This window comes from Dermacentor silvarum, chromosome 1 (genome assembly GCF_013339745.2).
Source record: "Dermacentor silvarum isolate Dsil-2018 chromosome 1, BIME_Dsil_1.4, whole genome shotgun sequence".
In the NCBI taxonomy this organism is placed as follows: Eukaryota; Metazoa; Arthropoda; class Arachnida; order Ixodida; family Ixodidae; genus Dermacentor; species Dermacentor silvarum.
In genome coordinates, this window is record NC_051154.1 from 319,841,962 (window position 1) to 319,866,295 (window position 24,334).

The 24,334-nt window shown below is 46.7% G+C and overlaps 1 protein-coding gene across 1 annotated transcript; it reads left to right on the plus strand.

Moving 5' to 3' along the window:
- The first annotated feature begins 1,056 nt into the window (after window positions 1-1,056).
- Window positions 1,057-23,879, plus strand: LOC125942267 (uncharacterized). Its single transcript, XM_049660435.1, has 4 exons — window positions 1,057-1,145; window positions 1,370-1,542; window positions 8,918-9,145; window positions 23,639-23,879. The coding sequence occupies exons 1-4, from the start codon at window positions 1,143-1,145 to the stop codon at window positions 23,778-23,780; spliced, it is 546 nt and encodes a 181-aa protein (XP_049516392.1). The 5' UTR covers window positions 1,057-1,142; the 3' UTR covers window positions 23,781-23,879.
- The last annotated feature ends 455 nt before the right edge of the window (window positions 23,880-24,334 follow it).

Below are 24,334 nucleotides of genomic sequence, written 5' to 3' on the forward strand. Positions count from 1 at the left end.
CACCAAGGAAAAAAATATTGAAACTACTTCTTCGAAGACCTGGCCTGTACTTAACAGAGCCTGTTATTTTTTCATTTGGTGCCTATAGTTGATGGATTCAGCTACAGGGATGCTTGCTCCGCTGCCCAGGAATATCTTATTGAGTCCAACTGGAGGCCCGGTCAGGTTTTTTCTTCTTTTAGTGGGCACTCAAAGAGGGTTGTATAAGTGAACCATCTGTCTTTATGATCCTTAGGGAGGTCGCCTTCTTGGATGGTCACTAGAATAAATTTCTAAAACTGAATGTGTTAGGGGTACAACAATTAGGATAGGGTTGCACAGAGTGTAAGATATGTTGCCTATCTTTGACGTCCGAGTGTGCACGGATATGTCTTGTAAAAGTGCTGTTTATCTGACCTCTCACATCTTTGACGTTGGAGGGTGTACGGGTATATAAAGATGAAGTGTTCGTTCTAAAATAAAATAGTTACGAGTGCAGCGAGTGTCATGTATTCTTGTGTCTCTCCACTTTGTCCTTGTCAGTGCGCTGCTTCACCAATACGGTATGATGATTAATCACCAACTCGCCCAACTTTCCAAATTACTGAACCCAGCTTCGTTACAGTGTAAAATGAGTTTCTTAGTAACATTCACATTTCTAACAGAATTCTTTTGCATCGTCTTGCTTGTGTCTCTCCACTTAGTCCTTGTGAGTGCGTTGCTTCACTAATACGGTATGATGAATGACGAAAGTGGGGTTCGCTGCTCACAGGTCAGTCTGTGCTCACAACTTCTTTTCAACATCCGCTTGCACTACCTGATGTTATTTACAACAAAAACAAAATAAAGCACGCCATTCGGAAGAAGCGCGAACCAACAAAGCAGTTCAAGTTGTCTTCATGCCTGCATAAAAAAGAAATAAAGAAAAAAAGAGCTGGACAAGCTGGTCTCATCGTTTGTCTTTTTTTGGCAAGTTTTCGCTTGACTGAGTTGGTCTACCGTGCTGAACGGGCTAATATGCAATTTGACCTTTCGGCAGTATTTACTCTATAGCAGTCCAGATAATTTACTTCTTTATGAAATACGTATACCCATTTCTTCGCCAATCCACAATAGTGGGTATGAGCCACATGTTCGCTGGACAACAACGATAACCGCAAACAATGGTGAGTGCTAAACTTCGTAACTTTACAGTTTTGTTCCTAAAAAGCGCAAGTTATAGGTGCACAGAGATCTGTCCAATGGCGCACCAACTATATTGGTTAACCTAAATTTTGCGGCCGGTTCAGCGCATGTCAAAGAGCCAGGCGTCTCCTCGATGTAATGTAATCGTCACCAGAGTCGCGCTCAATCGGGGTATCACAGAACTTGTTTTCTGTTTCTCTCGCAGAGTGGGGAATGGTACGCCGTGACTGAGACGCTCGAGGAAGTCTACCACATCTATGTGGCGTATCTATCCTACGGTGTGTTGAAGGACACGTACTACGCCGTCAAGCCGAAGCACCACCAAAGCTACGTGGTGCTGTACACCACGACCTTCCTTTTTAACCTCATTTTTTTGGGGTGAGTTTACTGGTGATGACCTATCACTATTTCATTATCTCACGTCGACAAAGGCGTGTGCTATTGCTTTCATGACCCACGGCTGTCCTGCAAATGAATCAGTCTACGTCATTTTGCTGTACAAGATTAATAACAGACGGAAGCACCACGTTTATTATGAAGGAAATGAAACCACCTAGTCAGCACCTAACTATAAGGCATTACAAAGAAAGTTGTCTGTTTGTCTAGTTGTACAGTGATGCAATACAACAGAGGTGTTCCGTGTATTCGAAGTCCATTTTCCGCTTGCGTCTCTATGGCAGCCGACATCTTCCCACCCTTAAGTTAGCCACAACTCCGGTACAGTGGCTAGAGTGGGGAAGTGTGCCGAGCGGCATGCAGCGCCTATGGGGCGCATTGAAGCCGCTGGTAGGGAACCGCGAGGGGACGCGCGCTGTCGTTGACACGTCGCCTGATGCAAGTCGCGCCGGCTCTGCTGCTTCAGTGACGCCGCCCACCCTGACCTGTGGAAAGTTACGTTCGTCTTTTTTGTGCTGCAGCAAGTCTATATGTGTACTAATGGTATGAAAACATTGTTTCGTGTCTGGATGCTACTATCATACGGCTACCCAATTTTTGCTCACCTTGAACTGTCTTAGTTTCTACGATTTGGTCAAAGCTCCTAGCAGTGGCAACTGTGAAGGGGGTGATCTGACACTTCTCCTCAGCATTGAGGATGCAGACCTCGAACAGGACGCACTGCTGGATAGTGGGAAGTTTGAAGAAGCTTCTCACATGATAAAGAAGTCCACAATGCTTTATGTACGCAGTGTATAGCGCAGAAGCACACACGGACGGTGAAAGCAACAGACGGAACACAGCGCTAACAACGGAGTGTTTATTGGCCGAGAGCAGATATATATATATATATATCGACACACAAAACGAATGTACAAGGAAGACACACAAACAAATCAACGTAGCAAGTTCAACTGACACAGGCGCCTAACGCGACTACACTCAGTTGTTAGCGCTGTGTCCCGTCTGTTTCTTTCGCCGTCCGTGTGCTTCTGTGCTACTGTGTAAATAATGTCATACCAACTAGCCCACCAGTCTGTCGTTTTGAATCCGCAATGCTACCCGACCAAGATTACCCTGTAAAGATGAGCGACTCGTGGCTAGTTTTCTGCATGACAGGGTAAATATATAGCCTTTAGTCGGTGTGCAAGAAATGTTTTGACGAACTCCTTGTTGCGATCGAACAGGTGGCGATGTTCACGAAGTTCTGCGTCAATGGGGGCCTGATTCACCCTTCGGAGAAGCTCTTCTCATTTGTATAGACGCCCTTGAAACCATGCACTGTTTTCGTTGTGGTTCAGTTACAACGAGCTGCACAGTGACAGCTTGGAAGAGCTTGTCTACTGTCTGCACAAAAACGACGTCATATTGGGCTGTGCACTGCATGGCCCCAGCCTTACCAACCAAGTTACAAAATTATTTTTGGTCATCCGTTTTCCCTTCTACACGAAGGCACTCAACAAAGAGAGAGTCTTCCCGTGAAAAGAAGAAGCACCTGAAGCTTAGTCGCGTCACTTAGCACAGAATAACATAAGGCTGACAACGTTCTGTTTGAACTGTTTGTGAACAATTTAAAACATTGTTTTTTCTCGTGAGAAAAAAAGCACCAGCTCAGGTGCGTCGCGTAGCAAAAAATAATCGATGACGGAGAATGGTTTGTTTTAAACGGATTGTGAGCCACTCTTCTAAATTAGATGTTTGCGTAAACAGTGCGTCAAAAAATAAAATGTTTGTTCCCGAGTTACCACTGGGAATTTTGTGCTTAGCGTTCGATAAGGTGCCAGCCGGACCAAATCGTCTAAATCAAACTACATTCTACCATCGACGCACGCTCAACCGGATTGCTACTTTGGCGCCTTTGCATGTATAGCCACTCTATCGCCATTTGCCGCTATGCACGAGCGAGAATATACATTACGAAGCTTTCTTTTTTTTGTTATTGCATATTCGGCTGCGCGCGCGGACGATCGCATTCCACGCAGCGCCCTTGCACTGCGGCTGCTAGCCGCCGTCACGGCCGACGTATAAGCGTGTGTCAGCGCCACCTGGCGGTTTCCTCCCAAAGGGGCAGGCACGAGCCGGCGCGTTCAACACACTTCCCCATTCTAGCCACTGTAACTCCGGCTCCTGAACACTTAACATTAGCATACGCCGGAATAGGCTTAAACACCAAACGTTTTGTAGCCCGACGGTTGGTATGTGACTTCTTGATTTATGTAAGGCACCACTTATGTTAGTCTTCCCTTGCCTACAATTCCAGATTTTTTTATGTACTGCTCAATAAATTACTAATTAAACGCAAGCGAGCTGTGCCTGGGGTTGTCGTTTCCCACGCCACCTAGACAGCCTGCCCAGAGACTTGGACGTCCGAATATTGCTTCTACCGCCACCCTTTAAGCATATGTCTTCGAAAACACTATTAAGCAACTACTAATCAGCGGCAGTATTTAATGGCGCATTGTTATCCGCTATGTCTAATCGAGTACGTGCATGCAGTGCCACTATCACTCACGGGAAGGAGATTGATTGACTGATTGATTGATTGATTTTTTTCTTGTCCCTGTTTCTACACAAAACTTGCAAATTACTCATCGGGCCCATAGCGCAAGGGTTTTTCGAGTCCAAGAATTGAAATCGTAAGTAGGCAAACATAACAAACGATTGAAAATCTACCGTAGGAACCCGTGCGTAATTTAATGTATTTTGGTTTCGTATTTTCGTATGTCAAGTTTGCGTCTCATAGTATATATAAAACGAAATAATTTTGAGCCCGAATCTGCAGTTGCGGTTTCTTTATAGGCACTGTCACCCTTTGATTTCGCAATGAGAGGAGACGTTATCGATATGGCGCCATTTTCACCACGCCGACTTCGCGGGAATGTGTGGATTGACGATGCTCTTGTTCTAGACTGTTTGAAATCTGTGGGGTGGTGGTGGATTGGAGCACTGCTGCTGTTTCTGTAAATGTTCTTGGTGTTACAAGGACGACCTCGGGCAGCGACAGCTGCGCGAATCTCTCATGTAACGCTTCATCATCCTCATAAGCTAGACGTCCTAGTTGCAACTGCTTGATATTTGTATAAACCATCCCTTCAAGGACAGAGTAAAGCGCTTCTACATGCAGTGTTTGTGGCCAGCAGACACTGTTGGGACTCCCGCTTCGATGGCTATAGCAGCCATCTCCTGGCGCGCTCTTTAAATGTTTTGCGGATGCTTGGGCCTGCATTCCTAAAGAGCTCATCGTTCGCGCGTTCGAGAAGAGCGGGATTTCAAGTGCGCTCGAAAACACTGAAGACGAGTTTCTGAGAGAGCGACCGACTCTCTTCGTACAGTGCAAGCGACGAGGACTACTATAGGTGCAAGTCATTATCAAATAAAATGTTTTCACGAAGGGCTCTCTCACACTTCTTGTGACGTCACCTCTCTTGTGTTTCGTCTTTTTGAGGGCAGCATTGCGGGCAAATTGGTAGTCCATTACTAAGGTGTTATTGCGCAACAAAAGGACAAGGACGGCAGAGAAAAATACACACACCAAGCGCAAACTTTCAACTAAATTTATTGTGCCACTGAATCAGTTTATATGTGTCAGGCAGTATAGACTGCGCATGCACTTACATGAACTAAAAGGATTGCGTATTCGTGTAACATAGTTACGAGTCAAGTGATGCCGCCTCCAAGAAACTTAGTTCTTTTTCTGTGAGAGCCAATGAGGGCAGCATTGCGGGCAAGCTGGTAGTCCAATACTAAGGTGTTATTGCGCAACAAAAGGACAAGGACGGCAGAGAAAAATACACACACCAAGCGCAAACTTTCAACTAAATTTATTGTGCCACTGAATCAGTTTATATGTGTCAGGCAGTATAGACTGCGCATGCACTTACATGAACTAAAAGGATAGCGTATTCGTGTAACATAGTTACGAGTCAAGTGATGCCGCCTCCAAGAAACTTAGTTCTTTTTCTGTGAGAGCCAGCGAAGGGAAACTGACACACTTATCACCCAGTTTTTCAATCATCTGCGCTTCAGTTATTTCCCGGATAAGCTGCGTCCTACCACGGGACACAATCATGCACTCGTCCTGGATAGGCTTGCAGCCATGATCGCGACAAAGAATCGCCAAGAACCCACCGGTGCCATTTTTTACATTATTGCGGTGTTCGCGGAGCCGATCATTGAGACAACGCCCAGTTGGCCCGATGTATTGCTTTCCACATGAAAGCGGGAGGTTTTACACCACGCGGTGAGCACACTCTACGAACTTTTTCCGGTGGTGCTTCGTGCACTTATCGGGCGGGGGGGCGGCATTTGGATCCGTCAACTTGCAAAGCTTGCCGAGCTTGTTGGGAGCAGAAAAAACTACTCTTACATTTGCCCTTTGGGCCATCTTTTTCAAGTTATGGGATATCCCGTGCATGTAAGGTACAACACTTACTTTGGGCCGTTTGCCGGGAGAGACATCGGCAACAGGTTTCGGCGTGCTGGGTCGCGCTTCTCGTAAAATGCGTTCCGCGACAGACACCTGCATCTGCTTGGGATATCCAGCCAGGGACAAACGTCGAGTTTGCTTCTCAAAACTTGTGTCCACTACATGGCAGCAAGATTTGCTAAGGGCATTCTTGAAGCACAAACTGATAATGCCGCACAATAAATTTAGGTGAAAGTTTGCACTTGGTGTGTGTATTTTTCTCTGCCGTCCTTGTCCTTTTGTTGCGCAATAACACCTTAGTTTCGTCTTTTGTTCGCGTTGTAGCTCGCACAAGTGTAGGATTTCCTCACTTGTGTTTATGTGCCAAATACAACGTTTTTAAAAACACTCAGCGCGTGCGCTCCGTGCATTTTTGTCGTTTTTTCCATTGTCACAAGGAAAAAACTGTGCGGCTTATAGGCTACGTACAAACTTTGCGACGTCGTAGAGGCTTCGTGATCGCCCAAGTTATTCGACGAAGTACATTTCTTCGACGAAGTACAAATGTCATGGCCATTTAACATACACCACATGAAATCGCCGTGAGTACGTGTATAACATATAGTCGCGGATGGAGTCACAATCCAATTTCTGTCGCTTACGCTTGTTTGCTAACTATGTTGGACCCAACAATCGCCATGTCGTGGTCTTGCGTCAAAGGACCGGCGTAGAAATCATGTCATTGCCGTCATACGACCGCCTACAGCGTGGTTGTCTTCATGCTGCTGCCGCTCGCGACCCACCACACAACTACCCTGTTAGCAGGAACACGGTGCCCCACCGGGCATCGTTTTGCGGAGCCCGAAACAATGCTGGATAGCCAGGTATCTGCAAAATGCTTCACATACCGTTAATTCCCACAGTGCATGGGATCTGGAATGTTTTTTCGGCATTCCTGTTCCCGCATGTTACATCGTGTTATATTAGGGTCCGTATTATACGCGGGCTTTCACGGTACGTGCTGCTATAAGGTAACGAACACATTTTGGACAACGAAAATGTGCGCCAGGTACGAAAACATTATAACGTGACCCAAATCAATGCACAGTCATTTGCAGAAAACTGTGTGTTTGACTGCAGTGGAAAGATATTGCGACATTTTTATTGAAAAATGTATTGTTTTTCATATTTATTCTCATTACAATGCAGTAAAGTATCGCCGCTCATGAGATATATGCGACGATGAACTACTTCAGTGTAATGAGATTAAAATCTGGAAAACAAAAAATTTTGCTAAAGATATATATATATATATATATATATATATATATATATATATATATCGGCGAGAATACTTGTACTTACTCATTGAATGAAAGCAATGGTAAATTAACGGAAATGAAAGTGAATGAAAAAAACGACTGGCCGCAGGTGGGGAACGATCCCACGTCTTTGCATTAGGCATGATATGATTAAAAAAATCGGGATTCTCGGTTCCCTTTCTTCTCGTTCATATATATATATATATTGTTGACGCGATTATTATTGAGGCTACTAACTAAACGATAGTGGGCGAGTATTACCATGCCGCATTTTATAAACAGCGACACACGAAAATGTTGACTCCAGATAGCAACAGAGCACACATGTGTAGCAGCTCTCAGTTTCCATAAGAGATCAAAAGGAAGACCTACAATTTCTGAAATGAAGGAGAACTATTGTCAATATATTTGAGCGGCCCACGGTATTCTTAGCACGCTCCTGCAAACGCCCGGCATGGTCTATAGTATGTATAGGTTTTGTATGTTCCACCCCAACACTACGCAAAATAAAAGGTGACAATTACCGAACGCAAAATACAGAATTCGTAGAGTTGTCATGTGAAAGGAATTACTAACTCTAGGTGATACTTAACAACTGGCTCTAGTTTGGAGCAGGCATCGTGAATGTGGTGTTACCAGTGTTAATGGCTATCTATTGTGACTGTAACATATTTCAATGACCATTAGCGCACCAAGAATTTGTGTGTTTATGTGTGTGAGTGCGCGCGTGTGTGTTTGCTTGCGGGCTTATGTGACATGCGCATTTTTCTGTATATTGCAACCTGATATTTCTTTGGTTAATTGGTTGGCCATTTACGTCTTGGCAAGGGCTGGGGATGTAGTTGCATCTATCAACCAACCCATCTCTTCTTCAGCCGTCCCTGCGCCACTGTAATTTACGATGCCTGATATTTCATGGATCCATTGATTAATATCTTCATGTCGTCAGTGTCTATGAACTTTATGCGGGGGTAGAAAATCCCTACGCAATTACACTTTTAGGTGTGTTAATAGCGCACTTGCGATATTAGAACGTATAGGTGGAATTCGGTAAACTGTGTTACAATTTTTTTGTCTTAAAAATTAAGAGATAGTAACTTGCGTTCAGTAAGGTATTAATTGATTGAGCTAGACTATAACAGCAGCCGAATAATAGTGGTGTGACCTGTAACCAGACTGTTGATTTCAGCGCAGGTTATACTTCAAAATAACCTCTTTAAAATGCGGGGCAGCGGCTTTCTCAGATATTTTGTTAATAACCCTAAAAGCAGAGGATTGGTCTGTAGTTAGAGGAATTTCCGCGATTCATCTGATTTTTGCATAGAAATCATCTTAGGGATCTGCAGGAGGGTTTCATCGCTATTTCTATACTGAGCGCTGCAAAAGCTGGTTGTACAGTATGAAATGTGTGACCACCGCGGCTCTTTGTATTTAAGCTCAGTTTCTGTCTCACCAGGACTTGGCTTTCGGAGGATAACTTTTAGGTCCGTGCGTCGTTTAATGTTGACAATTGCTCAAATTAGCGCGACGAATTCACCTCCCAGGTTCCTTCAGCCTAGACTGCTTACAAGCGAAGTTGTCAACTGCGCAGGCGGAACATACTGAGCCAGGTGGTGCCCCGAAAGCTGATCTACCTGTCGGACATGCTACTTCACGTGTGCCACCTCTTCTCGGACGTAGTGCTCGTGGTGGCCCTGCTGCGCTGCTCGCCCGAGTCACTCGCGGTGGCGACGGACCGGACGCTGTGGGGAGGAAGATGTCACGTGGGCTCCATGGCCATGGCTCTCGTGAGCATCGTCTACCAACTGACCACCCTCGCGTGAGTGGGCCTTGCTTGACGTGGAAGAGAGACACGAGCTGAAACAGCGTGAGCACAAACGAGAAAGCAGGGCAAGCTACCTGTCACGTGGTTCATATTTCCTTCTTTGGCCTCTTGCAGTTGGGCTGTATCAGTTTGCTATAGAGATAAACCCATACGTATACTAGCCTTCACCAAGATGACGGGGGAGGGAAAACGTGAGGCAATTAAGGATACATTTTAGCGTAGCGTATAATCTAAAGCTCACGGATGCAGAAAAATATTGGAGCTCTCAGAATAGTGTCAACGTGCTTGCTAATTACGCAACAGGGTCGCACGCAGCGTAAGAACTTTTACGCGAGTATACCAGCTTATCTTGAAATCGAACAGCAGCCGAACAATGTAGTAACGATGACTCGCTGGGTCTGTCCAAGGGGATCTCACTTCGAAGGGGAGCCGTCATGCTCGGCTACGCGATGGTGATGTACGTGCATTACGTGTACGTATAATAAATAGTAAATATACGGCACAGCTTACGCACGCGGGAGGCCCAACGTAGCGTATTTATGGCTCACGCACAGCGTAAAGCAACGCACCGTTAAGCCTAAGTCATTGTTTTTGTGGCTAGCCTCAAATACAAGGACTTAGCTTTAAGCTAGCGTTGTACTTAATGTTGTTGTACTATCTATCACAATTGATTGGTTGATTGATTCTTGATGACATAAAGCAATACTGAGCCTATGAGAGAAGCCGTATAGGAGGAGTGCGCGTTCGTTTTTACCACTTGGTGTCTTTTAATGCGCACCTAAATCTAAATAAGAAACCGTTTTTCGTTCCTTCCCATTGAAATGCATTGAAATGAAGCTCGACCTCGTTCAGAACTGTAGAATGGCAAAGCCAGTGCCTTCTATATTTACCAAGAATTATAAGTAACTACTAAATTTTATACGCAAATAACCCTTGATTTCCCTAGAATCATTCCATGGTACGAAATTGCTGCTTTGTATGTGTGCGTGTCCTTGAGTCAACGTACGTTATTTACGACTCAGGCGCGCAGAAGGAAATCAGTAAAGGCAGAATACTAACCCACGTGACTTATCAGTTTATGTCCCATGACGTGTTTACTTACCTATCTCTGAAGGACACAGCGATTTCGCAGTATGGAATGGCACTAAACGGCAGTGCAATACGGGTATCCAGCAGTCCGTGTTCTGTTGCTTGATGAAATCAGCCTACAAATCAGCGCTTCTCTCGCTTTGTGAGTGCTGTACGCTGAACCAACACCACCTAGATAGCACAGTCCTCCACACTACGATCTATGACGTCATGCTACCTGGCCCGAAATGTTCATTGCCAAGGCTGGCGTGACGAAAGCGGTGACGTCAAAGTCACTGTTGCTTACTCGGGAGCATCCCCCTTAGATTCTATGGCAGTCGGGCCAAATAGCATGACGTCATGGATCGGCGTGTGTAGGCCATGTGCTATCTAGTTGGCGTTGGCTGAACACTGGAAACCACAGTGATTGATGAAGAAATGTTATAACTCTTCGTAACCGTACAGAACGATTCAGAAAAGTGGAAATGCTTCTTGGCACGCTCCTGTAATTCGAGCTGAGCTTATTATCAGTCAGTGTTCACGACCTACATGAACTTAAGATAAATGTACAGTTTCCAAGTTTCTGATTTGGGGCGTCATACGCTCATTAGTGATGGCAATCCTTAAGGGTCGCTAACTGATGTACGCAAGCGTAATTCGCGCTCTGCTCAATAACGATTACGAATATTTCTTTTTTATCTCAATGCATTCTTTCTAAAGCTTAGCAAGAGTAACGGGGAAAATAGAGAAGCTCAGCAGCGTGAAGAGGAGGGAAAAACGAGATGAGTGAATGAGGCAGTGCTGGAAACGTTCACTTGTCGTCTATGTAGCATCACAAAAATAAACATGCAGCCATATAACATGTTGGGTGCGTAATAATGCATATTTAATGGCTACACTTTTCCCAAGCAAACAATACCTCTTATTTTGGCTCTCAGGGATTGCTAGCCAGCGAGTTGCGGCAACCGCACATATTCCTTGTCGATCAAGGCGTACTTGGCATCGTGCCGAACCCGTCGGGTGATACCTATGACATCGCCTGGCCTTCCTCTTTGTTTATGACAAGGCTCTAGTAATTTCTCGTCGCTTTTTTTAATTTGTCACTGTATCTACGGTGCAACATTCTACGCAAACACTCCATGCAAATGCATAAGAAAAAACAGTCTGGAACTTTTAGGGTCTGCGCTGCCTCATGAGAAATGTTGATATTGCACTTTGGGCACAGTGGTGACAATTTGGGTCTGTTCGTATACGCCATCTCTACAATCTGTACCACGATACAATCACCATTTTGTAGAATTGACACTTTCAACGGCCGGTTCGCATTCAACCGAGGCACCGAACCACAAATACACAAACGGCGCCACTTTGGCGCTGCGTTCAAATTGCAACAAAATTATTCAGTTCTGCTCATTTCAAGTGAACATTCGTTAAGAGTTATTCGTTTGTCTCCCTAAATTTTACGTTACCACTAAGAACAGCGAACAGAAGGGAGTCTGCAACCTGTGTTCGCAAAGTTTCTTGAACGTTGAAACATTTTCCCATCGGCCGGCCTTCGAGTGCCCGCCAGTTGGGTCAGCGACCGGCGTGATAATCAGATGACGCACTCGGCGATAGCAAATCGAATACGGCACTTAAATAAGCAAGTTTGTTGGACCGTGTCCACGGAGCATCGTGACGTAAAAACAGCGAAAAAGAAAAGAGAAAAACAAACGTAACAAGGGTAGACATGACAAGCCTTTGTCTCCTCCCCTCTTTCACAGAGCAGTTCGTATATTCTCTGTGTTGGTTCGTAAGAACAGGCGCTTAGTAATCGTGGTTATTAGCGCAGGCGGTCGGCAATCGAGAAACCATTAGTAAGCACAAAAATCATGTTGAACTGCCCTTGCAGTACTCAGTTTGTGGACGAGGGCCCGAATTCATAAAACCTTCTTACGCTAAAATTGTTCGTAAGAGAAAATTTCGGCCAATCCTGCTACTGGACATATTATTAACGAAGACGGTTGGCCAATGGCAGAGATTACTTACGAAAGAAAAACTTTCTGAATTCGGCCACAGAAAATTAGAGCTTGGGTTTCATTCCGTTTTTCTTGTATCATCGACGGACAGCCGTACGGCCATATAAATGAAGGGCCAATAAACATATGTGGTGTTCCAGCTCATATGCTTCTTACAGTCATCCATTACAGAGATTGACTGATTTGGCAGTGCGTTCTTTTACCATGCTCTTGCTCCCGTCGACGCAGTCATTCCTACTGCAGCAAAAGTAAAACCTTTCTATGATAGATCAGGAAAAAATGCATTGCCTTCCTCCAACCAATGATCTCTGCCACAAGCACTTGTTTCCCTCGTCTGTTTCAATCATCCACCCCTTGATTTATTTATTTAGGAACAGGTACTAAAATAAACTCTGACGCTTTGACCAACCAAGCTGGTGGCCACTTACAACCAGTTGCATCGATGTCTAGCAGCTGCTTCAATGGCCGGGTGTTAAGGAGAGCCGTTTTGAAGGTTTTCTGCAGCTTATTTCTTTTTAAAAGACTCTGGAGCATCCAGCAACCCTGCATTCGTTTCTGTCTTTCATGCCTGTTTAGTTAAGAGCTGGGGATTTCCGACGTCGACGGATAATGGCTTTGGCATTGCGCTGTTAAACCCGAGGCCGCAGGCTCAAGTCCCGGCCACGGTGGCCGCATTTCGATAGGGGCAAAATACGAATGCGTCCATGTACCGTGCATTGGCGGCACGTTAAGGAACCCCAGGCAGTCCAAATATTTCCGGAGTCCCCCACTACGGCGTGCCTCATAATCATATCGTGGTTTTGGCACGTAAAACACCAGAATTTAATTTCAAATTTTAGTTAGGATTTGCGGATTTCCTCCGTTACTTCTACTTGGCCAACGCTGCATTATTTTCTGATCATTGAATGGGTTTAACGTCCCAAAACAACACAGGGTATATATGTGAGAGTATTGTATGTGTGTGTATTGTAGGCTTGCAGCATCTTTTGTGTTGCGTGGTTTTTTAACGTACACTCAATGGTAGACACAGCATCGATTTTCCATTGACGCGGCCAGGTATCGAACCCACGACCTCGTGTTGAGCAGACGAACGCCATAGCGAATCAGGTACCCCTGCGTGTCTGCGTATTTCAGGGAGGCAACTTCAAGATTTCGCTTTGAGCCTCTCGTCAGATTATAAAAAAGTTATTACTAGCCTATCAAATCGTTGGTGTTTATTAATTTTAACTAATAACTTAGGCGGCTTTACTGGCCAAATAAAGTGTCTGCGCATGAAAATATTCTTTAGAGATGTTCTCCGAATTAACTTTGAACAAGTGTGATTCTCTGAACACCTGTTAACCTCTTCCACGGAAATTTGGCCAATGCAGCCGAGCATCAAACGACGACTTTGTTTTCTCATGCAAGACGGCGTACCCAGTGAATCACCGACAGAGAGGTGATGTTCTACGTAGCGCATTATTGTTACTCAGTACGCGAAGTATTTGGCTCGACCATAATTAAATTACAGGGATGTAATTACTGTCATATCTGCTGCATATTGCAGCGTTTCTTTTTTGCGGGAGATACTGGCGACTCAACTACATGGTATTCACGTGTACGGCCGCGCTTATACTGCTGCCGAGCTTGCCGGCACCATAGCCAGAAAGCAACCGAATGGATGACCCCCTTTCCAGCCCAACCCAACCAACAAAGCCCAGTCTAACGCGCAGCGTTCCTCCTTTAACCAAACGCGTCTCCTGCACAATTCCCCCAGTATTTCCGTCAGCGTGCCAGTGCAGGCGACGCTGTGCTGGGCGTGAAACCTCCTCCCGCCGTCGCAACTGTAAGGCTGCAGCGTTCTTCTTTTTGTCTTTATTAGGATAGAACGTGACTAAAGACACGCGGGCTTTTAGAGACGTCATAGTGAAGACTTCGGGTTGAAGGTCGATGTATACGACAAGCGGGCTTTTTAACGGGCACCCAATATGCGGTAAACGATTTTTTAACAGCGAAATTGTTAGCGTCTAGTTAGTCGAAATATTGGGTGGGCTTGTTCTGTGCTCACTCAAAAACAGTAGCGCCACCTAGCGACCGCGGCCGCTGAGACAGCGCCTAAACGGCAGCTGGAAAAGGACTTTGGCTTTGAGTTTCCGTGTACCAGAATTATGTTGCCTCGTATATTCGAATTACAATTCGAAGCTATCATGTCTGCAGCTTGTATGTAAGTGGTACTTGATGAACTTTTGGACGAAATTTACTTTCACAAATTCAAATAGTTCAATTACACACTTGCGCTTGGCGGAGGGACTAAAAGAATGAGGATGTATGTTGCACTTCCGCACAAATACGTGCACGCGTGACGTACTATCAGCGTTAATGAAACTTGAACAGTGGAGCGCGTGGCCCAAGCGTAAGTGAATGTATAGTGGGCGCCGTCCAGTCATCACTATTGGCTGGCGCGCACATCCGGTTTGGCCATACTGCGCTATGAATGCGAGATGTTTTTCGCTTCTCTTCTGGTTCTTATATTTGAAAGTGAGAAAGTAAAAGTGAAAATAAAAGCAAAGAGAAGCTAAAATATTGCACTTTACGGCGAGTATTGTCGCACAGTTCGCCGAAAGCATAAGTGCTATCAGCGTCAAATGAAATTCGAACAGCGGTGCATGTGGTGCTGTTTGCACCGTCATCATTAGAGATAGATTCCCTTATGCGGTTTCCCGTTTGTGCGTCACGTTCATTCTTTCGATCAGCGGCAAACTTGCGCAGCGCGGTATCACTGGCAGCCGCGATGGTGGCCGGCGTGATCATGTTGAGCGCGTTTCCAGAAGAGAAACGAAAATATCTCAGTATAGGGGGGTCGCGCGGCGCCCAAGCCGGATGTGCGCGCCTGTAAATGGTGTTCACTGGACGGCACACACTATACATTCACTTATGTTTACGCCACGTGCTCCACTGTTTAAGTTTCATTTGACACTTATAGTACGTACGTCTCTTTTGCACGGCGGCCGCATTTCGATGGGGGCGAAATGCGAAAACACCCATGTACTTAGATTTAGGTGCACGTTAAAGAACCCCAGGTGGTCTAAATTTCCGGAGTCCCCCACTACGGCGTGCCTCATAATCAGAACTGGTTTTGGCACGTAAAACCCCATAATTTAATTTTTTTAACGTCTCTTTTGATGGCCGTTCTTGTCTAACGTCGTCTAACGTCTGCAACAACTTCGCTGTACCGCCGTCAGCACGCTTGACACGAACGCTCCGGAGCGTTGCCTGGACGGGCTTGGATAAAGCCCCTATATATAAAAAGTAGCGCCATTCTTAGATCTTGCCACCACCGCGCTCACCCCGGCGTTTCCTCCTCGCCGTCTCCTGTCGCCCCAGCCTCCTCCGCTTCCCCATTGGTCAATCCGTGTCACGTGGAAGCACGCGTTGCGCTTTTGTATATTTTTTTCTTTCCAGCGCGCTCCGACTGCCATTCTCGGGCCTGTGCGACGAAAGTGCTGTACGCACAAACGGATCAAACGTGTTAGGGACAAGAACTTCGTAGTGATGGCATGCTGCTGTGCCTTAAGTTGCCGCAACCGACAAGGCGAGGGCAAACGGCTTTTTTTGTTAACCATCCGGCGTGCGCAAACGCTTGCTGCACACTTGATATTTGCGCGGTCTCGCATCGTCGCGTTGCTACTTCCAAAACGGCATTATTAAGACCAGGTAGTGACTGACGAAGCAAAATTGCGCCTCAAAAACTTCTCCCCAGGCCGCGATCGAAGTTTTCCTCGTATTTCCTCGGTAGCACGTTAGCTGCCGTCTGCCACGGCAGGCCCGACGCAGGCGGCGCCACTGTCGATATCGCGCCTCGATCGCGCTGGTCGCGCCGAGCGCGATAGTAGAATGGAGGAGGATGGAAGTGTATGGCGCTACTTTTTATATATAGGGGCTTTAGGCTTGGACGGACGCCAGCGCCACGAAGTGTTGTGCGCTATTATCTCGGTAAGTTTCCGGTGGCTGACGATAGCTGGAGCGCAGTTCGATTTTACTGGTCGACTAGTCTTTCGCTTGTGTCTGAACAGCGGGGACAGTACGCTCACTTGTCAGGTCCGTTTCGCTCGTGGCTGTGGTGTCACGCGTGCCCCAAAAACACGTTGCAGTTTGCTTATCTCGACGCGAGTGTCCTTGCACGATGATGACGAAATCGCTGCATCCTGATGATGCTATTGGTGTCGTCCAACAAGATTTCTCAGACACGTTGCAGACTTCTTTAAGGCATTCTTGGTGGCCCTCCGCAGCACATACTACCGACGGCTAACGTTGGCGACCATAGAAGAACATCCCAGCTACATACTGGCCGGCTTCTTCTCACTCCTCGATGAACTCCGCGACGTCGAGTTCCCGTGGGCTGGCACTTCTACGAACATGGCACCGCTGGAGGAGCAGTTCGAGATGGAGTACATGATGCGTGCCCAAGAGGTATGCGACCTGTCGTATCTAAAAGGGTACACGGGGCATTCCCTTGCAAGAGAACACAAGAGTTTTCAACTTGGACATTTGACAACACACCCTAGAGCCCACACGCTAGGCTCCCATAAACTTGCTCAGGTGACGCAAAGATGCTTCTTCTTTAACCTACATTGCTGGTGAACTATCAGGAACTGTAATTGAATCCAAAAACCAGTGAAATCCGCGACCCGCGTTGACTCCGTCGAAATTGGTGTTTATGCTTTCGGTTGAGGCAATTACAAAGGTCTCTTATCATAAGCAAGGGTGGTCGGGATACATAACTAACTATAAAGTGAGAACAGTTAGGATACTATAGCCTTACAGGACTCCCACACTCCTGTATTTGTTTCAGTAGCATCTGAAATGCAAAGAAAGACAAGAAACCTTTCTTGCTGAGGTTCACTTAAAGCAATACTGTCACGACATTTTCGACTTGTGACTATTTTCCATCAAACGAAGACCCAAACCTTCGAAGCCCTAGAAAATACTGGCAATTCGCCAGAGCGCCCTAAATATATTATTTCTACAAAGCAGTTTCGATGCCCGGGAGGTGAATGCGTTGTGACATCATGATATATTGACGCACTCCGTTCCTGCTTTTGCCACATCCGAGCCCAGTCAGAACAATCGCGCCCAACCCTCCAGCTTATTAGTTATGGCATGGTGTCAGCAAACTTGGCTCTGTGTCATGACGACGCGGTAATATCGATGACATGAGGTCCGGCATTTTGAGACGATTTTATTATCAAATTGAAATATTGTATATGTGTTTCACACCATAATTCTGGATAAGTGTGATCTTTTGAATTGGGATTACCGTGTGGTAGTTTCTGAAACTTCCAAAATGTGCTCCAGGGCTCCCTGAAAAATGAAAAAGCGCATGGCGTTCTACAAAATGAATACATATTGCACGTAGAAAGTAATACCTCATACACAAGACACACGCAATGCATTTATTTTTGTATTGAGCGGAGCAAATGCTGCCGACTTAGCATATTGCACAAGGCATCAACGTGGAAACATGAAAATAAAAATTACTAGATGTCCCTTGCTAACACTAATATGAGTTGAAGGCGAAAGATGGAGCGCTGCTAACTCAATTACACGACGACCACTTTATACGCTTTCTGAAATTTCTTTTACAGTATCTTCATTTTATCTATTCGCATTTTTTACATTCTGCAAAGTCATTTTTGGAAGTCTTTCTTATTTCACCAAACTCGAACCGTTACACAGCATTTTTTTTTGCTGATCGAGTGGTTGCCACCTGAGACCCCAATTTACAGTCACTTTTGCAAGTCATCATGTTTTTTGGCAAGTAACCCTTACTATGATTCACCAAACTAGAACTGTGACTCGGCACGTTTTTTGCGGAGTCACTCTCACTTCGACCCTCAAATCTCACACATTTTTGCAAGTCACTCCCCCCTCCCTAACCCCTTGATTCTCTCTAGATTCACCCGATCATCTCGGTATTACTTACAACACACTAGATTTGCTCTTTTACTGCAAATTTCCAATTTTCATCACTCTTGATTCACCCTGTCACCACTTGATTCACTTTTATTCACTCCTAATTCTCTCTCATTCACTCTTCATTATCTTACCTCACTCTATCTCATCCTTACCTTTCGCTTGACTGGTATCATCTAGCTAAACCCCTTTAATTCACCATTATTTCATCCTTAATTCATCTCATTCACTTCTCGGTATACCCATTATCACTTCAGTTCATTTGCTTTATCAATCTTCCAACCTGGCTCCCACTTAATCGTGATTTTGTGCGCATTATAATCTCTTATCCTAACAGGACCATTTCGTGTCGACGACGTGGTTTTGAAACGGCCTTGAAACGGTGATCTCACCATGAGACGTATAAGGCTTTAGCCTTAAAAGCAAAACGTATACAAGGCAACGATATTCTGTGCCATGAAAGAACTAAATCGAGGTAACGCATTACCATTGTTGGCACTTAGTCACACCACACTTTAGTCAAAACGATCTCACTCGAAGACAGCACGAAAATACTAGGTCCGGTTTGCAACTGTTCTGTTTTGATAAACTGCAAGTTATCTACGTGCGTTATGTGCCGTAGTTTCAAGTTCCAAATCTCAGATATATTGAAGGCTAAGCCGGGGGCCCGTTTTAAGCCAAAGAACAATTCGCAGTTGTGCTGCTGTATAAATTGTACAGATCCAAAGAACTCTTTTCTGCAATGTTAACAACTTCATGCAGTCATACCTACCTGGGCTAGCAATGTTATAGTTCTTTAATACAGCTCACAATAAAACAGCCAATGACATGGTTGCACACTCAGTCCTTGGTAAAATAAATCTATTTTATCTATTATTACTACAGTTTGCTGCAAAAATTATGTGTTGTCCTAGAATTCCTATTATTAAATCACATAGTTTTGATAATTTTTTGTTCCATTACCTGATCTTTAATATAATTTCCGTTTTCATAAGTATGCTTCCTTGTCTGCTACCGTATAATTGACATAGATAGTCTTAGCAAACATGTCCCATTCCACTTACTTTCAATCCATCCGGAAAAAAATTCGGCAGAAAGCACGATCTCACAACGAATGCGGACCTTAATGCGATAATTACTGATGCAATCTAAAGACACACCTTAATGCCAACGCGGAAACATGTATGCAACCGCGCTCCTCTCTCGCACTTTAAGGCCCAACCACAAGGAACGGATTTGCGACGGATTTTCGGCGTCGGCGCCAGCCGGCGGCACGCGGCGTGGACGCTCATTGACGGCTCTCAACCACAAGAGACTCTCGGCGTCGACGTATTTCAAGCGTGGCGCAATGTGGCCAGATCCTTGGCCCCGAATTTAGCCGGACAGTTTTGCAAAATGTTGCGCTAACAGAACAATTGTTTTTACTAAGCAAGGACTTCTTGTACTTTTAAAACTTCATAAAAATTGTCCGTAGCTCTAGTGCAAACATATACGCTGGTTGTCTGTGCTGAAAAACGTAGCACCAGTCGCATAGCATGGATAGCATCACCAGCAGCTTCTTTTCCTAGCAAAAATACTTTCCGCTAGATAACGTGACGCGTAAATTCTACATTGTATGAAAAACTATATCCGCTGTCGAACGTTAAACAAGAACGAGAGCTCCGATACTTGTCGAGCTCAGCTACAGTGCACGGCTACCGGCGGCAGACGACCGGCTCGGTTGTGCCCGCATCACAGCCGACGGCGCCGCTAATATCAGCGCATTTTCTTCTTTGTGTATAATTATAGCGAAGAGCGACAACAACGGTGAGAAAATGTCGCGGCTGGTGAGCGTCGGTGATTCATTCCGAAGCGCCGTCAGCTTAAGCTTTCGAGTGAGCCGGAGAAGGCCTAGCGACGATATCGGCGCCGCCGAATGATCAGCGGCGGTGAGGCTGCCGTCGGTGCCAGGGTGACCACCCCTCGGTCACTGATTGGCCACTTCGCTGTACAGCTGCAGCACAAATGGGTCCCGGTCCCATCCTGTCTACGGCAAGGAAATCTCGCCGCTCGCGAGCGAAACCACCGTCAAACGGCGACCCGCGAACGGCGTACGGCGAGTTGGCGTGCCGGTAACGTGGACGGGCCTTAAGTGTGCACTTCGGCGTTCCTTGCATGTCCCTGTCTGGAAAGAGTATACATCATTATCTATGATGCCGTACAAAGCTGCACCACCTGCAATGGCCGGAGCACGCGCGAGCGATCGGCTGTTTGGGACGCAGACGAGGCACAGGCACTCGCGGACGGCAACGCCGGAAGCTCGCTTTGTAAATGGCCTCCGAGCTCACTCACATTGCACGGTGCACCATCTCGGAGGCTATATTTTGTTTGTCTCCTGCGTCTACCGCCACTTCCGCCGTCAGCGCTGCAGTCTGGCCTGCTCGGTCTTGCGGCGCCGACCGGCGGCGCATTGTTCTCCACGCCGCCGGCCGCCGTCGCGTGCCGCTGGCCGGCGCCGACGCCGAAAATCCGTCGGAAATCCGTTCCTTGTGGTTGGGCCTTTACAATCTAAACGCTGCGTCATCTGGCGACGCCGCCGTAAAGTCCGTGCGTGTTGCGGGTTAGACGCCGGAAAGCATCGAAGAAATATAAAGGATCTTTTATGTCTTTGCAGATCGGCATACCTACTTACTCAAGCTGTCATAAAGATGGTTCATTGAACAGCGGCGCACACACCCGTAGTGGCACATACCCAGTGACCGAAGTCGGCGTCAAAGAACTTCAGTGAAGAGCGGTACATAGCCAGTACTACGCATGCGCCGTGCCGCATCCTCAGTAATCCATGTCAGCGTCAAGTAGGTTTGTTGAAGAGCGGCACGTAGGTGTCCGGTGTCCAGGTGAAGCCAGTGACTCAGGTTGGCGCTCAAATGGTCACGGACAGATACGGATGGACGGACGGACGGACTCACCACTTAGAGTTTTCCTGTGCACCTCATGCCTGTTGAGGTCACGCAGGTTTCGCGGTCTGAGTAAATATAAATGCACGCGCAACCATGACTCGCCTTTCTCGCTGCACCACAGCAAAAACACGTGCGGTCCCTGCTGCACAACACACGTGGCTTCAAGCCGACAACACGCCATCGTAGCCACGCCAATCTGTCCAATGTGGACAGATTCGAAGCTGACTACGCTAAATTGATGTCAGACGACTGCCAAACGGACGGATGGAAATACCGGCGAGCATTTTCAATCCGGACCGCGAGGCCGGACTAGGCGAGGGCGGCACGTTTTGATGACGCGCGCGTCAGGTGATACGCCATCCGCTGCGAAAATTCCTACTCCGTCCGGTCGTGTGAATGCACCTTTAGCAACGGCGGTTGAACCCGACTGGGTAAAGCGCCGCCGCCGACGCTCCACGCCCTTTGCAATCGCTGTGAGAGTACGCTGCGCTACCTAACGCCTTTTGCGTTAACTTAAGCTAACCTAACCTATCGTGGGTGACACGCAAAGGCAATAATTCTCACGGCGTGACGTCAGAGTGTCACTAGCGGCGTTTCAGCCTATCGCGTTCAACCGCGGTTGTTAACGCGCTTTGCATTCTAGATTTTCAATATACGCAGACGACGCGCAGCCAACTTCGGAACCAACGCGGCCCGCAATCATCAGGCCAGGCGGCGAAAAAACGCCGCACAGTGCCACCACCGCCCTCAGCCATCTAATCCTTCGGACACCACAAACCCCTGACTCAAGAGCATGCACTTCTGTAAGGGCTAGTTGGCATTAGGCGACGAAAGGGCCACAAAACTGTGTTAGATAGCTATCAAGTGAGAGAACGAGAAGCGGCCTGTACTCTCCCGACCTCTGGCGTTAACCTCACTCTCGGACGAGAAAACCGGTCACAACCACAACACTGCTCGGGTCGCCAAACAAAGCAATTCATTTTAAAGGGGCCCTGAACCACTCTTTATCGAAGCGTAGAAATGCATTTGAAGTTAAAATAGGCTATTTCGGAATTTGCTGCCAAAAGAACGTCAATCTGTTCCGCAGAAGCGGAGTTATTGGCAATGAGACGCAGCGTTCGCGGTGCTTCCACTCCTTCAATGCCTTGCTTGCACTGAGAAGGGTACGGCGGAAGGGGGTGTGCCCACAACGCTCCGTCTAGTGAGCGTCACCGTGGCGCCCAGTTACGGTTTGATTTTGGATGTTAACGTAGACGCCACTACTTCCGATTTTGGTGCCTACGATGCGCCAAACTCAAGCGAAACGCGGTTGTCCTCAGGGAGCCACAGTGTGGCTTCGTCGCGGCACCCCGCGGCGGCCGCGGTCACTAGTAGTAACGTTGGCCGCGGTATCTACGCTACGTAGCGGACCGCAGCTACACGAAACAGCAGTGCGTATGCGCAGCGTTTACCTTTGCACGACAGGGCTTGAGTGCGTGCTCGCACTCAATGCTCCCGTCTGACCGTGCTAACTTCGTGCGCACCGGCTTTTCTTGACCAGCTTGACCGACGGATATTAGTCACATCCAACGTCACATTTTGAAGCGCTATCAGAAAGACTGCCGAGGCGTCTAACGAGTAGCGGACAGGAGTCAGCTTGCGCTATAAAACGGGCATGTGTGGTCTGACCTTAAGTTTCGCCTTGTTCGAGGCTAATTTAACGCTCAAATCTAGTCGAAATTAGCGGGAACCGACCGCTACGACACCGATAAGCAGGGTGATCAAAATTAAATTCCGAGCGGGAGCAAACTATAGTCGGCTTCTTCCCGAAGTACGTAATTATTATCAAAATTGGAAAGCAGATTTTCGCTTACTCAAGCCTGTTCATTAAACTTAGTTATTAAATATGCACAGTAACAGTAGGACGAAGCGCACACTAACAAAAGCAGGTCAAGACACCCGTTTTGGTTGTGTTCATGTCAGCTATTAGCCATTTTGGCGTCATATGGTCGTTTTGTGGACGCCATATGACGAAATAAAGCGTCCAGAGAAGAGTGGGGAACATGGCTTGTGTGAAAAAGGGAGCGTTTGAGAGAATGGTGACTTCGCGCTCCGCTTACGAGTTTCACGCGCCGCGCACGAATGAAAAACTTTGCTGAGATGTTCACAGTAGCGTATGCTATCCGCCAACTATTTTTTTACCAAGCCCGAGGGGTCGTTCAGCATCCCTTTAAACAAAGGAACAGACAAATTATTGCGAGACTGCAGTTGTACACTGTGCGGCTGTAATGACGAATCTTTTCGTTGGTAGTGCTCTCTACCATTGGCGGCTGCCGTCGCTAACGATTCTGTGTTAGTACTTTTTCTGAGTACGGCCCGGGAAAGCTTTGCTAAAGAAAAAGTTGTACATTTGACCGCGTTTGGAATAACACGAGTAGCTAGGAGGGAAGGATGGTTACTAGATTGGGAGGTGCTTGGCAGAGGCTGCGGTAGAAATTCAGTGTGTGGTTTTTTTAACTTTCTTTGCGCAGGTATGCAATGCTTCGTTCGAGCTCAGGTACCGTGCCGCTACCATCGGGGCTACAAAGCGGTGTACATCACCGGCCAGCGCTTCGGCGGCATTGTGCGAGAACTACAGCGATGACTGACTCAACAGGACGCAGCCGTAGATGAACATCGTGTCGAGAGGCGTCACACACTCTTAAATTCTGCCTTTCGGGAGTACCCCACTTCCTGAGGCTTTTCCTTCTTCTTTTCATTGGCGCTATTTAATGAAAAGGGGACTCCCCAGCTATTATTTTACTTTTTCGCGCACAGTATCATAATCGGAATGACTTTTTGCGGCAGTTAATATGGATGTGTACGGCATCGTCCTACAGTCTGTCTTTAAGACGGCAACGAAAGAGCTTAGTCTACTGACATTTTATATATGGAGGAAAGAAAAAGACTTTGAGACGTCACGCGATAATCTGGAAGCCTAGAAAGAACAAATATCATGCATATTCTCAAGGGAAATAGGCCCTTAGCACGTGATAGGTAAGCGGTAATTTCCAGCCGCCGAGTGCGCGGAGAGAATGGGCAAGAGTAGAGTGGAGGGGAAGTGGCTAAGGATAGATCCTAACGAAGGCGTAACTAAGAGCTTAAGCAACAAGCTTTGAGAGGGCCGGCAACCATATAGGGCCTATACTCATCGACAGTCAGAACGCAGGTGTGCGCTAAAAAAAGTT

What these genes read in the sequence shown, in the direction of transcription:
- LOC125942267 (XM_049660435.1), top strand. An exon ending in TTTAACCTCATTTTTTTGGG is followed by an intron (nt 1,543 to 8,917) that starts GTGAGTTTACTG and finishes TCAACTGCGCAG; the next exon opens with GCGGAACATACTGAGCCAGG. An exon ending in TACCAACTGACCACCCTCGC is followed by an intron (nt 9,146 to 23,638) that starts GTGAGTGGGCCT and finishes TTCTTTGCGCAG; the next exon opens with GTATGCAATGCTTCGTTCGA.